The sequence below is a fragment of the Coregonus lavaretus genome, assembly GCF_964263955.1.
Source record: "Coregonus lavaretus genome assembly, chromosome: 34".
NCBI classification, from domain to species: domain Eukaryota; kingdom Metazoa; phylum Chordata; class Actinopteri; order Salmoniformes; family Salmonidae; genus Coregonus; species Coregonus lavaretus.
In genome coordinates, this window is record NC_140021.1 from 32,601,936 (window position 1) to 32,617,599 (window position 15,664).

Below are 15,664 nucleotides of genomic sequence, written 5' to 3' on the forward strand. Positions count from 1 at the left end.
ACAGGATGCAAATTTCTGTTTGAAAAAGTTAGCCTTTGCTTTCCTAACTGCTTGTGTATATTGGTTCTTAACTTCCCTGAAAAGTTGCATATCGCGGGGGCTATTTGATGCTAATGCAGTACGCCACAGGATGTTTTTGTGCTGGTCAAGGGCAGTCAAGTCTGAGGAGAACCAGGGGCTATATCTGTTCTTAGTTCTATATTTTTTGAATGGGGCATGTCTATTTAAGATTGAGAGGAAATTACTTTTAAAGAACAACCAGGCATCCTCTACTGACGGAATGAGATCTATATCCATCCAGGATACCTGGGCCAGGTCAATTAGGAAGGCCTGCTCGCTGAAGTGTTTTTGGGAGCGTTTGACAGTGATGAGGGGTGGTCGTTTGACCGCGGACCCGTTACGGACGCAGGCAATAAGGCAGTGATCGCTGAGATCCTGGTTGAAGACAGCGGAGGTGTATTTAGAGGGTAAGTTAGTCAGGATGATATCTATGAGGGTACCCATGTTTACGGATTTAGGGTTGTACCTGGTAGGTTCGTTGATAATTTGTGTGAGATTGAGGGCATCTAGTTTAGATTGTAGGATGGCCGGGGTGTTAAGCATATCCCAATTTAGGTCACCAAGCAGTACGAACTCTGAGGATAGATGGGGGGCAATCAATTCACATATGGTGTCCAGGGCACAGCTGGGGGCTGAGAGGGGTCTGTAGCAAGTGGCAACAGTGAGAGACTTATTTCTGGAAAGGTGGATTTTTAGAAGTAGGCATCAGCTGTGCAGCTGAGTGATCATAAGGTCCAGTGAACAGCAATATGTGAGTCCGAGAGCAGTTCAAATTGGTGCTTCAGCACAGCTAGCAGGGAGCACAGTTGTAGTTTGCGTGTGCTAGCGGGCCGGGGCTGGCAGATGGATCTTCGTGGTCGTCGCAACGGGAAGCCTGTTGAAACCACATCAGACTATTTAGTCGGCAAACCAGTCGTGTTGGATCGGCGGGGCTCAGTGTCAACACTAGGAGGTCCCGTCCGGTTGACAAAGAGGTAGATAGCCGGGAGAATGGGCCTGAGGCTAGCTCAAGGCTAACTGGTGCTTGCTATAGGGCAATGGTAATCAGCCAACAACAGGTTGCAGCTAGCTAGCTGGTTGTGATGATCCGGCGCTAGGGTCCAGTGATTCCGGCACTAGCGTTCACTCTAGTGGTAGCATGAGACGGAGTCTACAACCCACACAAGTGGCTCAGGGAGTGCAGCTCATCCAGGATGGCACATCAATGCTGTGTCTGTCAGCGTAGTGTCCAGAGCATGGAGGCGCTACCAGGAGACAGGCCAGTACATCAGGAGACGTGGAGGAGGCCGTAGGAGGGCAACAACCCAGCAGCAGGACTGCTACCTCCGCCTTTGTGCAAGGAGGAGCAGGAGGAGCACTGCCAGAGCCCTGCAAAATGACCTCCAGCAGGCCACAAATGTGCATGTGTCTGCTCAAACGGTCAGAAACAGACTCCATGAGGGTGGTATGAGGGCCCGACGTCCACAGGTGGGGGTTGTGCTTACAGCCCAACACCGTGCAGGACGTTTGGCATTTGCCAGAGAACACCAAGATTGGCAAATTCGCCACTGGCGCCCTGTGCTCTTCACAGATGAAAGCAGGTTCACACTGAGCACTTGACAGACGTGACAGAGTCTGGAGACGCCGTGGAGAACGTTCTGCTGCCTGCAACATCCTCCAGCATGACCGGTTTGGCGGTGGGTCAGTCATGGTGTGGGGTGGCATTTCTTTGGGGGGCCGCACAGCCCTCCATGTGCTCGCCAGAGGTAGCCTGACTGCCATTAGGTACCGAGATGAGATCCTCAGACCCCTTGTGAGACCATATGCTGGTGCGGTTGGCCCTGGGTTCCTCCTAATGCAAGACAATGCTAGACCTCATGTGGCTGGAGTGTGTCAGCAGTTCCTGCAAGAGGAAGGCATTGATGCTATGGACTGGCCCACCCGTTCCCCAGACCTGAATCCAATTGAGCACATCTGGGACATCATGTCTCGCTCCATCCACCAACGCCACGTTGCACCACAGACTGTCCAGGAGTTGGCGGATGCTTTAGTCCAGGTCTGGGAGGAGATCCCTCAGGAGACCATCCGCCACCTCATCAGGAGCATGCCCAGGCGTTGTAGGGAGGTCATACAGGCACGTGGAGGCCACACACACTACTGAGCCTCATTTTGACTTGTTTTAAGGACATTACATCAAAGTTGGATCAGCCTGTAGTGTGGTTTTCCACTTTAATTTTGAGGGTGACTCCAAAGAGTGGTCCTCTGTAGCTCAGCTGGTAGAGCACGGCGCTTGTAACGCCAAGGTAGTGGGTTCGATCCCCGGGACCACCCATACACAAAATAAATGTATGCACGCACGACTGTAAGTCGCTTTGGATAAAAGCGTCTGCTAAATGGCATATTATTATTATTATTATAAATCCAGACCTCCATGGGTTGATACATTTGATTTCCATTGACAATTTTTGTGTGATTTTGTTGTCAGCACATTCAACTATGTAAAGAAAAAAGTATTTAATAAGATTCAAATCAATTTTCAATCAATTTTATTTTATATAGCCCTTCTTACATCAGCTAATATCTCGAAGTGCTGTACAGAAACCCAGCCTAAAACCCCAAACAGCTAGTAATGCAGGTGTAGAAGCACGGTGGCTAGGAAAAACTCCCTAGAAAGGCCAAAACCTAGGAAGAAACCTAGAGAGGAACCAGGCTATGAGGGGTGGCCAGTCCTCTTCTGGCTGTGCCGGGTGGAGATTATAACAGAACCATGCCAAGATGTTCAAAAATGTTCATAAGTGACAAGCATGGTCAAATAATAATCAGGAATAAATCTCAGTTGGCTTTTCATAGCCGATCATTAAGAGTTGAAAACAGCAGGTCTGGGACAGGTAGGGGTTCCATAACCGCAGGCAGAACAGTTGAAACTGGAATAGCAGCAAGGCCAGGCGGACTGGGGACAGCAAGGAGTCACCACGGCCGGTAGTCCCGACGTATGGTCCTAGGGCTCAGGTCTCTCAGTTGGCTTTTCATAGCCGATCATTAAGAGTTGAAAACAGCAGGTCTGGGACAGGTAGGGGTTTCGTAACCGCAGGCAGAACAGTTGAAACTGGAATAGCAGCAAGGCCAGGCGGACTGGGGACAGCAAGGTGTCATCATGCCCGGTAGTCCTGACGTATGGTCCTAGGGCTCAGGTTCTCAGAGAGAAAGAGAGAACGAGAGAATTAGAGAGAGCATACTTAAATTCACACAGGACACTGGATAAGACAGGATAAGTACTCCAGGTATAACCAACTAACCCCAGCCCCCCGACACATAAACTACTGCAGCATAAATACTGGAGGCTGAGACAGGAGCGGTCCGGAGACACTGTGGCCCCATCCGAAGAAACCCCCGGACAGGGCCAAACAGGAAGGATATAACCCCACCCACTCTGCCAAAGCACAGCCCCCGCACCACTAGAGGGATATCCTCAACCACCAACTTACAATCCTGAGACAAGGCCGAGTATAGCCCACAGAGGTCTCCACCACAGCACAAACCAAGGGGGGGCGCCAACCCAGACAGGAAGATCACGTCAGTAACTCAACCCACTCAAGTGACGCACCCCTCCTAGGGACGGCATGAAAGAGCACCAGCAAGCCAGTGACTCAGCCCCTGTAACAGGGTTAGAGGCAGAGAACCCCAGTGGAGAGAGGGGAACCGGCCTGGCAGAGACAGCAAGGGCTGTTCGTTGCTCCAGAGCCTTTCCATTCACCTTCACACTCCTGGGCCAGACTACACTCAATCATATGACCTACTGAAGAGATAAGTCTTCAGTAAAGACTTAAAGGTTGAGACCGAGTCTGCGTCTCTCACATGGGTAGGCAGACTGTTCCATAAAAATGGAGATCTATAGGAGAAAGCCCTGCCTCCCGCTGTTTGCTTAGAAATTCTAGGGACAATTAGGAGGCCTGCGTCTTGTGACCGTAGCGTACGTATTGGTATGTACGGCAGGACCAACTCGGAAAGATAGGTAGGAGCAAGCCCATGTAACGCTTTATAGGTTAACAGTAAAACCTTGAAATCAGCCCTTGCCTTAACAGGAAGCCAGTGTAGGGAAGCTAGCACTGGAGTAATATGATCAAATTTCTTGGTTCTAGTCAGGATTCTAGCAGCCGTATTTAGCACTAACTGAAGTTTATTTAGTGCTTTATCCGGGTAGCCGGAAAGTAGAGCATTGCAGTAGTCTAACCTAGAAGTAACAAATGCATGGATTAATTTTTCTGCATCATTTTTGGACAGAAAATTTCTGATTTTTGCAATGTTACGTAGATGGAAAAAAGCTGTCCTTGAAACAGTCTTGATATGATCGTCAAAAGAGAGATCAGGGTCAAGAGTAACGCCTAGGTCCTTCACAGTTTTATTTGAGACGACTTTACAACCATCAAGATGAATTGTCAGATTTAACAGAAGATCTCTTTGTTTCTTGGGACCTAGAACAAGCATCTCTGTTTTGTCCGAGTTTAAAAGTAGAAAGTTTTCAGCCATCCACTTCCTTATGTCTGAAACACAGGCTTCTAGCGAGGGCAATTTTGGGGCTTCACCATGTTTCATTGAAATGTACAGCTGTGTGTCATCCGCATAGCAGTGAAAGTTAACATTATGTTTTCGAATAACATCCCCAAGAGGTAAAATATATAGTGAAAACAATAGTGGTCCTAAAACGGAACCTTGAGGAACACCGAAATGTACAGTTGATTTGTCGGAGGACAGACCATTCACAGAGACAAACTGATATCTTTCCGACAGGTAAGATCTAAACCAGGCCAGAACTTGTCCGTGTAGACCAATTTGGGTTTCCAGTCTCTCCAAAAGAATGTGGTGATCGATGGTGTCAAAGGCAGCACTAAGGTCTAGTAGCACGAGGACAGATGCAGAGCCTCGGTCTGATGCCATTAAAAGGTCATTTACCACCTTCACAAGTGCAGTCTCAGTGCTATGATGGGGTCTAAAACCAGACTGAAGCATTTCGTATACATTGTTTGTCTTCAGAAAGGCAGTGAGTTGCTGCGCAACAGCTTTTTCTAAAATTTTTGAGAGGAATGGAAGATTCGATATAGGCCGATAGTTTTTTATATTTTCCGGGTCAAGGTTTGGCTTTTTCAAGAGAGGCTTTATCACTGCCACTTTTAGTGAGTTTGGTACACATCCGGTGGATAGAGAGCTGTTTATTATGTTCAACATAGGAGGGCCAAGCACAGGAAGCAGCTCCTTCAGCAGTTTAGTAGGAATAGGATCCAGTATGCAGCTTGAAGGTTTAGAGGCCATGATTATTTTCATCATTGTGTCAAGAGATATAGTACTAAAACACTTAAGTGTCTCTCCCGATCCCAGGCCCTCGCAGAGCTGTGCAGATCCAGGACAGCTAAGCCCTGGAGGAATACGCAGATTCAAAGAGGAGTCCGTAATTTGCTTTCTAATGGTCATGATCTTTTCCTCAAAGAAGTTCATGGATTTATTACTGCTGAAGTGAAAGCCATCCTCTCTTGGGGAATGCTGCTTTTTAGTTAGCTTTGCAACAGTATCAAAAAGAAATTTTGGATTGTTCTTATTTTCCTCGATTAAGTTGGAAAAGTAGGATGATCGAGCAGCAGTGAGGGCTCTTCGGTACTGCACGGTACTGTCTTTCCAAGCTAGTCGGAAGACTTCCAGTTTGGTGTGGCGCCATTTCCGTTCCAATTTCCTGGAAGCTTGCTTCAAAGCTCGGGTATTTTCTGTATACCAGGGAGCTAGTTTCTTATGACAAATGTTTTTCGTTTTTTAGGGGTGCAACTGCATCTAGGGTATTGCGCAAGGTTAAATTGAGTTCCTCAGTTAAGTGGTTAACTGATTTTTGTCCTCTGACGTCCTTGGGTAGGCAGAAGGAGTCTGGAAGGGCATCAAGGAATTTTTGTGTTGTCTGAGAATTTATAGCACGACTTTTGATGCTCCTTGGTTGGGGTCTGAGCAGATTATTTGTTGCGATTGCAAACGTAATAAAATGGTGGTCCGATAGTCCAGGATTTTGTGGAAAAACATTAAGATCTACAACATTTATTCCATGGGACAAAACTAGGTCCAGAGTATGACTGTGGCAGTGAGTAGGTCCAGAGACATGTTGGACAAAACCCACTGAGTCGATGATGGCTCCGAAAGACTTTTGGAGTGGGTCTGTGGACTTCTCCATGTGAATATTAAAATCACCAAAAATTAGAATATGATCTGCTATGACTACAAGGTCTGATAGGAATTCAGGAAACTCAGAGAGGAACGCTGTATATGGCCCAGGAGGCCTGTAAACAGTAGCTATAAAAAGTGATTGAGTAGGCTGCATAGATTTCATGACTAGAAGCTCAAAAGATGAAAACGCCATTTTTTTTTTTGTAAATTGAAATTTGCTATCGTAAATGTTAGCAACACCTCCGCCTTTGCGGGATGCACGGGGAATATGGTCACTAGTGTAACCAGGAGGTGAGGCCTCATTTAACACAGCAAATTCATCAGGCTTAAGCCATGTTTCAGTCAGGCCAATCACATCAAGATTATGATCAGTGATTAGTTCATTGACTATGACTGCCTTTGAAGTGAGGGATCTAACATTAAGTAACCCTATTTTGAGATGTGAGGTATCACGATCTCTTTCAATAATGGCAGGAATGGAGGAGGTCTTTATCCTAATAAGATTGCTAGGGTGAACACCGCCATGTTTAGTTTTGCCCAACCTAGGTCGAGGCACAGACACAGTCTCAATGGGTATGGCTGAGCTGACTACACTGACTGTGCTATTGGCAGACTCCACTAAGCTGGCAGGTTGGCTAACAGCCTGCTGCCTGGCCTGCACCCTATTTCACTGTGGGGCTAGAGGAGTTAGAGCCCTATCTATGTTGGTAGATAAGAGGAGAGCACCCCTCCAGCTAGGATGGAGTCCGTCACTCCTCAGCAGGTCAGGCTTGATCCTGTTTGTGGGTGAGTCCCAGAAAGAGGGCCAATTATCCACAAATTCTATCTTTTGGGAGGAGCAGAAAACAGTTTTCAACCAGCGATTGAGTGCTGAGACTCTGCTGTAGAGCTCGTCACTTCCCCTAACTGGGAGGGGGCCAGAGACAATTACTCGATGCCGACACATCTTTCTAGCTCATTTACACGCTGAAGCTATGTTGCACTTGGTGACCTCTGACTGTTTCATCCTAACATCGTTGGTGCCGACGTGTATAACAATATCTCTATACTCTCTACACTCGCCAGTTTTAGCTTTAGCCAGCACCATCTTTAGATTAGCCTTAACGTCGGTAGCCCTGCCCCCTGGTAAACAGTGTATGATCGCTGGGTGATTCGTTTTAAGTCTAATACTGCGGGTAATGGAGTCGCCAATGACTAGGGTTTTCAATTTGTCAGAGCTAATGGTTGGAGCCTTCGGCGTCTCAGACCCCGTAACGGGAGGAGTAGAGACAAGAGAAGACTCAGACTCAGACTCCGACTCGCTACATAATGGGGAAAACCGGTTGAAAGTTTCTGTCGGCTGAATGAGCGACACCGGTTGAGCATTCCAACAGTATTTCCCTCCAGAAGCCATGAGAAAGTTGTCCGGCTGCGGGGACTGTGCGGGGGGATTTATACTAACGTTACTATCTGTACTTACTGGTGGCACAGACGCTGTTTCTTCCTTTCCTACACTGAGATTACCCTTGCCTAACGATTGCGTCTGAAGCTGGGCTGTATATTATGAGTACAGCGACTGCAATTAGAAGACATCATGTTAATGTTACTACTTAGCTTCGGCTGTTGAAGATGTTGACGAACCATGTCCAGATAAAGCGTCCGGAGTGAAAAAGTTGAATAAGGGAAAAAAGTTGCGATGGAAAAAAAGGAAAATAAAGTAAAGTTGGCAGCAAAAACGCACAGGAAAATGACTCTTCTGTCTCGGGATAAAACGTCCGGGGTGAAAAAGTTTAACGAAAAAAGATGAGTGAGGACAAAACTAAAAAGTTGGTAAATTTGTTGAACACAGAGATTGATTAAACGTTTATTAAAAGTAAAACGTGAATAGTTTGGCAGGTAGCCAAGTAGCAACAAACAGCACAGCAGCACGGAGACAATGCGGAAGCGAGACGGAAGTCTTATTTCATTCATTCAGATCTAGGATGTGTTATTTTAGTGTTCCCTTTATATTTTTGAGCAGTGTATTTTCTGGCAGGTTGACGTTTATTGTGATGAGTCTTGTCCTGGAGGCAGAACTGAGCGATTTTGTAGAAATTCATGAAAACTAGCCTTTTGGTCTTAATTTAAGGTTAGGGTTAGGCATTAGGGTTAACAGTGTGGTTAGGGTTAGATTTAAAATCAGATTTTATGACTTTGTGACTTTGCCAGCTTGTGACCACTCTGGAGAGCTGCCTCCAGAACAGGATTCATGACAAAAAATGCTAACCTTCTATTTTCTGGGGGATGATATTTATTTGAATGTGGCAGCATGGTGGGTTGAATTGACTTTTCACCACAGTGAAATACCTTCAGAAAAATCTGCGGCCATGTCTTAATCCTTCAACCAAGTATGAATATTTCTAGCTCTTTGATCCAGGAGCTGCTTTGTGGAGTGTTTGCCCCACAGTCATGGACGGCAGTCGGGTATAGTTCTAACTTATCTTCACAACTCCACCGTCGGCCCACTTCAGTCAGCAACAAGATGTGTTTGTTTTGTTAGGCCTTCGGAGGAATGATCAATGTTTCGCTAAATGTTTGCACAGATTATGCCTGAAACAGGAACAGCAAGATGACCATAGATTGCTTTCGCAGAGTAAGATCGACTTCAAATGGTGGCTCAACTCTAATTCTCTCATCAGTTTCGAGGCAGGGCTGTCATTTCACAGTGGTTGGGACCATTTTGAGGTTTCTGAGGCCACAAATATTTTTGGTCCACTTTTAAGGAAGTGGACCCTGAGAATATCCTGTTTTCACATTGTGGCCTAGGGCCTACAGTAAATACGATGATATCACTGCTTTGGTGTCCTAGAAATGTTGCTATAGTCAATGACAACAGTATATCAAGTTATCTAAGGCAGGTGTTAAACAGTAGTGCATAGGGGTCTAGTTGGAATCACTCCTGGAGACTGATTTTCAGTAACCAGGAAACAAACAAGGACCTAGCCCAAAGGCCAGCAGATGGCGTTATTGAGTCGTTTCATCTTACCATCCAAAGGGAATGCATGCAGCCGGCTACACTCGTTTCCCCCGTGGACCGGTTCGTACATAAAACATTCTCTATTCAGGCTGCAAAGGAATCCATTTCTTTCTTAACACGATTTAATGTTGAGAAAGCGGAAAAAAATGAGAAAATATGCATACTTTCTTTATGAAACATCATGCTAGAGTGGCTAATGCTACTTCCTGATGTTGCGCCCCGCGTTCAACCAGGGTTAAACAACAGACTGCTGCAACCTGATTGGCTGAATTTAAAAAAAAATATATATATTTAACCTTTATTTAACCAGGAAGGGCTCATTGAGATTTAAAATCTCTTTTTCAAGAGCGTCCTGGCCAAGATAGGCAGCACCAAGTCATTACAAAAAATTACAGACAGACAACATGAAAAACTACAAGTAATCTAGTAAAAAACCATTCATGAATTCACAAGAGTATAACAATATCAAAAACAGCAAATTAAAAACATTGACAGGTCAGGGAATCCGCCTCAAAATCCTTCATCAGAGATTTAAAAACACCAATCGGGACAAGTTCTTCCAGTTTAAAATTATTTTGTAAGGTGTTCCAAGACGATGGCGCAGAGTACATAAAAGACCTTTTACCAAATTCAGTTCGGACATTTGGAACAGTTAGCAGGATAGAGTCCAGTGAACGAAGAGAGTACCCACCACATTTCTGAACAATAAAAATGCCCAAATAAAAAGGTAGTAAACCCAAAATGCGATAAGCAACATCCGGAACTAGCATTCCTAGGCATTAGCCACTCAAGCATGGTGGTGAAAAATGCTGTTTCATAAAGAAAGTACGCATATTTCCCCATTTTTTTCCACCTTCTCGACATTAAATAGAGTTAAGGAGGAAATCGACGCCTTTGCAGCTGAATGGAAAATATTTTATGTACGAACCGGTCCACAGAGTGTTTAGTCTAGATTCATTCAGATCCACCGTTAACCGGCACTCTTGTGATCATTGTCACGAAGCCACACCTTTCCCACTCGTGTTAGAAGTTCAGAATGAGAAAGTGTAGGCTATATAGAAATAATGACGCTCAAATTGAAAGTCATTCAACAAAATAATGAGGATTTCTATCAGCCTAATCAAGGTGTAGATTACATCACACATTCCAGTATTCAAACTTGTAAACACGGCTGCATGGGATTCCTACTAATGCGACTCCCTGCAGGCAATGGCAATGTCCACGATAGTTATAATGCCGGGAGCCGCTTGTGGATTTGACAGCTCTAACAAGGTTCCACCTCTGACTCCGTCAAAACACCAGCTAGCGCAAAACACCATTGGCTAGCTCAAATCTGATTGAATCGTGCCCAATGTCAGACTACAAAAAACTGCTTTACAAAGTGGGTAAACCCTATCTACAATGTAAACATGTTTGCGTGTGTGTGTGTGAGTTTGTCGATGTTATACACTTCAAATGTTCATATCAGCCCAAATGTTCCATCCATGTTAAACTATTTCACCACCTCTCTTTATTTCGTAGCCTGGGAAGCTGAAGAGGAAATTCTCCTCCTTCTTCAAGAGCCTGGTGATTGAGCTGGACAAAGACCTATACGGTCCTGACAACCACCTGGTAGAGGTGAGTTCATGTTCCCTGATGACCGCTGACCGTATACCTGCACCCTCTGTCCTCTCTGTCTCACTCTCGTCTCCTCTACCCTGTCTGTGTTCCGCCCATAGAAATAGAATGAGAATGGAATGTATTTTTTGTAATGTCAGTTGAGGACACTTCGTGCTTTACTGCTTTGGGGACCCTCAAACTGTCCCCCAGTCCACTCATTATGGCATAATTAACCTGAATGAGGACGTTCGTTCTATTCAATCTAATTCTATGGTCTTCAGCCTCATCCAGATCTATTCAGCAGATTTTGGGCAAACAAGGGGTTAACCATAGTCTTTAACCACTAAAGACTCTTGGGATCTTATCTTTAGTTACAATGCAGCTCACAATGTACACTCCCCTGTACAAGATTAGGCCATTGGCTAGTTATGATTCTGAGAAAATAAATACACTACCCACTGGGCACACACTGGTTGAATCACATTTTTTTCAATGTAATTGACAATGTAACGTATTGTGACGTGGAATCAACGTGGAAAATACATTCGATATGAAAAAAGTCATCAACCAGTACTGTTTTCGTCTCATTTCAACCAGCGTTGTAAACTTTGAAATTAGGGTAAACTTCAACTTAAATACATTGACTTAACCTGACTTACAGGTTGTTACATCAATCTAGTTTCAATATAATAATCAGAACTATGTATATGTTGAAATTGCGTTGAAAATTCCACATAGAAACGTTAAAAAACTTTTTCATCCTAAATTCAATATATATTCGGGTGGTTGAAATTATGTTGAATTGTATATTTGATTTGACAGATTTGATTTGACCTTGTTTCAATGTTGATAGTAAAATGGTGTGTTTGAATCAAAGTCATTGTTTCAAGGTCATGCCATCAACCTAAATGAAGTGGCATATTGAAATAAAATGTGAAGCCACAGTCCAACGATTTCATGTTGAACGGTGACACCTACTGGTATATGAGGGGTAATGCATGCACTTTAGTGAGAGCAAGTCTACCATCCAGATGCCTACCTCTAGGTCAGGGGTCACATGGAGGAAAATCTATTCCCAAGTGGGCCGGACCGGAAAAATCATGGTATATATAACTTAAAAACAACAACTTCAGATTGTTTTCTTTGTTTTAATACGATCAACATACAACATAAAGCTGGAGCCTGAGGACAGTGTGTCCAAAATAGTACAAGCACAACATCACTATTAATCATAAAACACGTCAAGTTTATTTGAAAATTCTAAAGAAAAAGAACACACAAACACACAATGCCTCAGTGATTAACAGAACTGTTTCACAGATCACAGAACTATATCAGGGTGTCATTTCTCAGGCAGAAATGTAGATAAAAAATAATGAAATCCTGTTCCCCAAACAAGTGCAAGAACCACAGAGTCAAGAATAGGTTAAATATACAAATAAAATAAAATCAATTAAAAACAATAGCACATCAACATAAAAACATATAAACATAAAGCTGGAGCCTGAGGACAGTGTCCAAAAGCACAACATCACTATTAATCATAAAACACCTCAAGTTATTTGAAAGTTCTGAGGACAAAGAACACACAAACACACAATGCCTCAGTGATTCACAGAAGTATATCACAGATCACAGAACTATATCAGGGTGTCATTTCTCAGGCAGAAATGTAGATAAAAATAATGAAATCCTGTTCCCCAAACAAGTGCAAGAACCACAGAGTCAAGAATAGGTTAAATATACAAATAAAATAAAAACAATAGCACATCAACATAAAAACATATAAACATAAATCTGAAAGCGTTGCTCAAACTCCCGTAACAGTCCCGTTATTTTATCTTTGAACCGCTTCATGTCTGCCACATGTTGGGTCGCGCACACATTTTTCAGACAGGGGAAGTGAGCTGCATCACCACCGGCAAGTTGCGTCTCCCACAATGACAGCTTCAACTTGAAAGAACGTATGCTGTCATAATACTGCGTGACAACTTTGTTGCGCCCTTGCAGCTGTTTGTTCAAGTTATTCAGGTGCTCTGTAACATCCACCATAAATGCAAGGTCCTGCATCCATTCTGCGGAATGAAATTCTAACACTGGTTTGCCCTTTTCTTCCATGAACTGTTCAATTTCTTCTCGTAAATCAAAGAAACGCCTCAGCACCTCGGCTTAACCATCTTACCTCAGTGTGGTATGGCAGGCCATAGATGTGGTCTTTCTCTCTGAGAAGGCTGTCAAACTGACGGTGATTCAGGCTTCTGGATCGGATGAAATTAACAGTTTGGATGACCACCTTCATGACGTTATCCATCTTGAATGACTTGCAACACAAAGCCTCCTGGTGCAAAATACAGTGAAAAGTCAAAAAATCACGTCCTCCATTTGCAGATTGCACTTTCTCTCTGAACTTTGTCACAACGCCTGCTTTTTTCCCGATCATTGAGGGCGCACCATCTGTAGCCAGGCTGACAGCGCGGGACCAGTCCACTCCGACCCTGTCCAGCGCGCCGACGAGTGCGGTAAAAATATCAGCTGCTGTCGTTGTATCTGTCATCGGCACCAACTCCACGAACTCCTCGGTGACGGTTAATGTGTCATCAACTCCGCGGATGAAAAAATGGCCAGTTGTGCAACATCTGTAATGTCCGTGCTTTCATCAATTGCAATAGAAAACGCAATAAATGACTTTACTTTTTGCTTCAACTGGCTGTCCAAATCCACTGAAAGATCGGAAATCCTGTCTGCAACTGTGTTTCTTGTCAGGCTGATATTTGCAAAAGCCTGCCGCTTTTCAGGGCACACAATCTCCGCTGCCTTCATCATGCATGTTTTTACAAATTCACCCTCACTAAATGGTTTTGAAGCCACTGCGATTTCATTAGCAATGAGGTAGCTAGCTTTCACTGCAGCGTCACTGATGTCTCGGCTGTGAGTAAACACAGACTGCTGTTTCTTCAGACCCGCCAACAGTTCATTCACCTTCTCTCATCTCCGCTGTCCTTGAAAGTAGTCATATTTGTCGGCATGAAGACTCACATAGTGGCGACGAAGGTTATATTCTTTCAGCACTGCAACATGCTCTGAACACACCAAACATACAGCTTTCCCATTCAATTCCGTGATTAAATAGGATGACCATTTTTCTTGGAACACTCTGCACTCTGCGTCCACTTTTCTCTTTTTTGACAGAGACATATTGGGGCAATGAGGGTGCCAAAGCACATAATGTTAAAAGTAGAAGCCGTAATAAATATCGCGGGCAAAACAAAGTAGCTCATTGGCTGCACGTGCTTGACCTACTTGCTCTGCCCCGGTATAAACAGTTTGCTTGCTTAACACAATTGCTATTGCGCCATCCAGTGGACGCAATTGGAACAGCAGTTTATTTTATTGAAAAATTGCAGCGCATTTTTATACTTTACAAAATTATTATTATTTTTTATTTATTTTTTTTTTATCATCTTGCGGGCCGGATTAAACCCGTTTGCGGGCCTGATCCGGCCCGCGGGCCGGACGTTTGACACCCCTGTTCTAAAGGAACAGGTCCTGTCTTTTGTTAAATAACAGAAAATTCAGTCAACATTCATTCCGTTTATTGACTATGGTGATATCTTCTATATGAATGCAGCTGCCACTGTATTGAAGCCATTGGACACAGTTTATCATAGCGCATTGCGCTTTATAACGGTGATGGGTTCAGTACACATAATTTAATTTTGTATCAGAAAGTAGGCTGGCCCTCCTTGAAGTCTTGTAGATCCATGCATTGCGCTCTTTTTGTCTATAAAGCCCTCTTGCATAAACTTCCGCCATACCTTACCTCATTGTTAACCTTCAGACGTATAAGTTACCAGACCCGTACTCAGGGATGGCTAACCCTGGAGATCCCTTAAATCGCCACCGAGTTAAGTAAATCTGCTTTTAGTTTTTTGCCGCCTCTCGTGCAATGTTATCCAAAAGTCCTTAAAGTTGGTGGATTTTGTGCCTTTAGGGAAGGCGGATTTTAGCCTTATACTGAAGAATGTGGTTGTTTCATATGATTGTGTTTTGCTTTTCATGTTTTGTGTTTGCTTTTCATGTATTGTGTAATTTATGTGTATATAGATATGCATAGTGTAATTGTTTATTGTTGTGTTTTCATTGAAGATCTGATCATTCAGTATAAAAAATATGCAAAAATAGAGAAAATCAGAAAGGGGGCAAATACTTTTTCACGGCACTGTGTATACAGTTTTTTTTTATATACAGTACCAGTCGAAAATGTGGACACACCTACTCATTCAAGGGTTTTTCTTTATTTTTACTATTTTCTACATTGTAGAATAATAGTGAAGACATCGTAACTATGAAATAACACATATGGAATCATGTAGTAATCTTCAAATAGCCACCCTTTGCCTTGATGACAGCTTTGCAAACTCTTGGCATTCTCTCAAAGCTTCATGAGGAATGCTTTTCCAACAGTTTTGAAGGAGTTCCCACATATGCTGAGCACTTGTTGGCTGCTTTTCCTTCACTCTGCGGTCCAACTCATCCCAAACCATCTCAATTGGGTTGAGGTCAGGTGATTGTTGAGGCCAGGTCATCGGATGCAGCACTCCATCACTCTCCTTCTTGGTCAAATAGCCCTTACACAGCCTAGAGGTGTGTTTTGGGTCATTGTCCTGTTGAAAAACAAATCCCACTAAGCGCAAACCAGATGGGATGGCATATCGTTGCAGAATGCTGTGGTAACCATGCTGGTTAAGTGTGTCTTGAATTCTAAATAGATCACTAACAGTGTCACCAGGAAAGCACCCCCACACCATCACACCTCCTCCTCCATGTGTCACG

At 43.9% G+C, this 15,664-nt stretch overlaps 1 protein-coding gene across 3 annotated transcripts in view; it reads left to right on the top strand.

The window, feature by feature from the left end:
- The window catches only part of LOC311109176 (SWI/SNF-related matrix-associated actin-dependent regulator of chromatin subfamily D member 3), a 53,057-nt gene that overhangs the window by 26,425 nt on the left and 10,968 nt on the right, over positions 1-15,664 (top strand). For all 3 annotated transcript variants that reach the window (XM_084152012.1, XM_084152011.1, XM_084152013.1), the window contains one exon: positions 10,754-10,849. In XM_084152012.1, the coding sequence (XP_084008138.1) occupies positions 10,754-10,849 (96 nt within the window). The remainder of the gene's footprint in view (positions 1-10,753; positions 10,850-15,664) is intronic.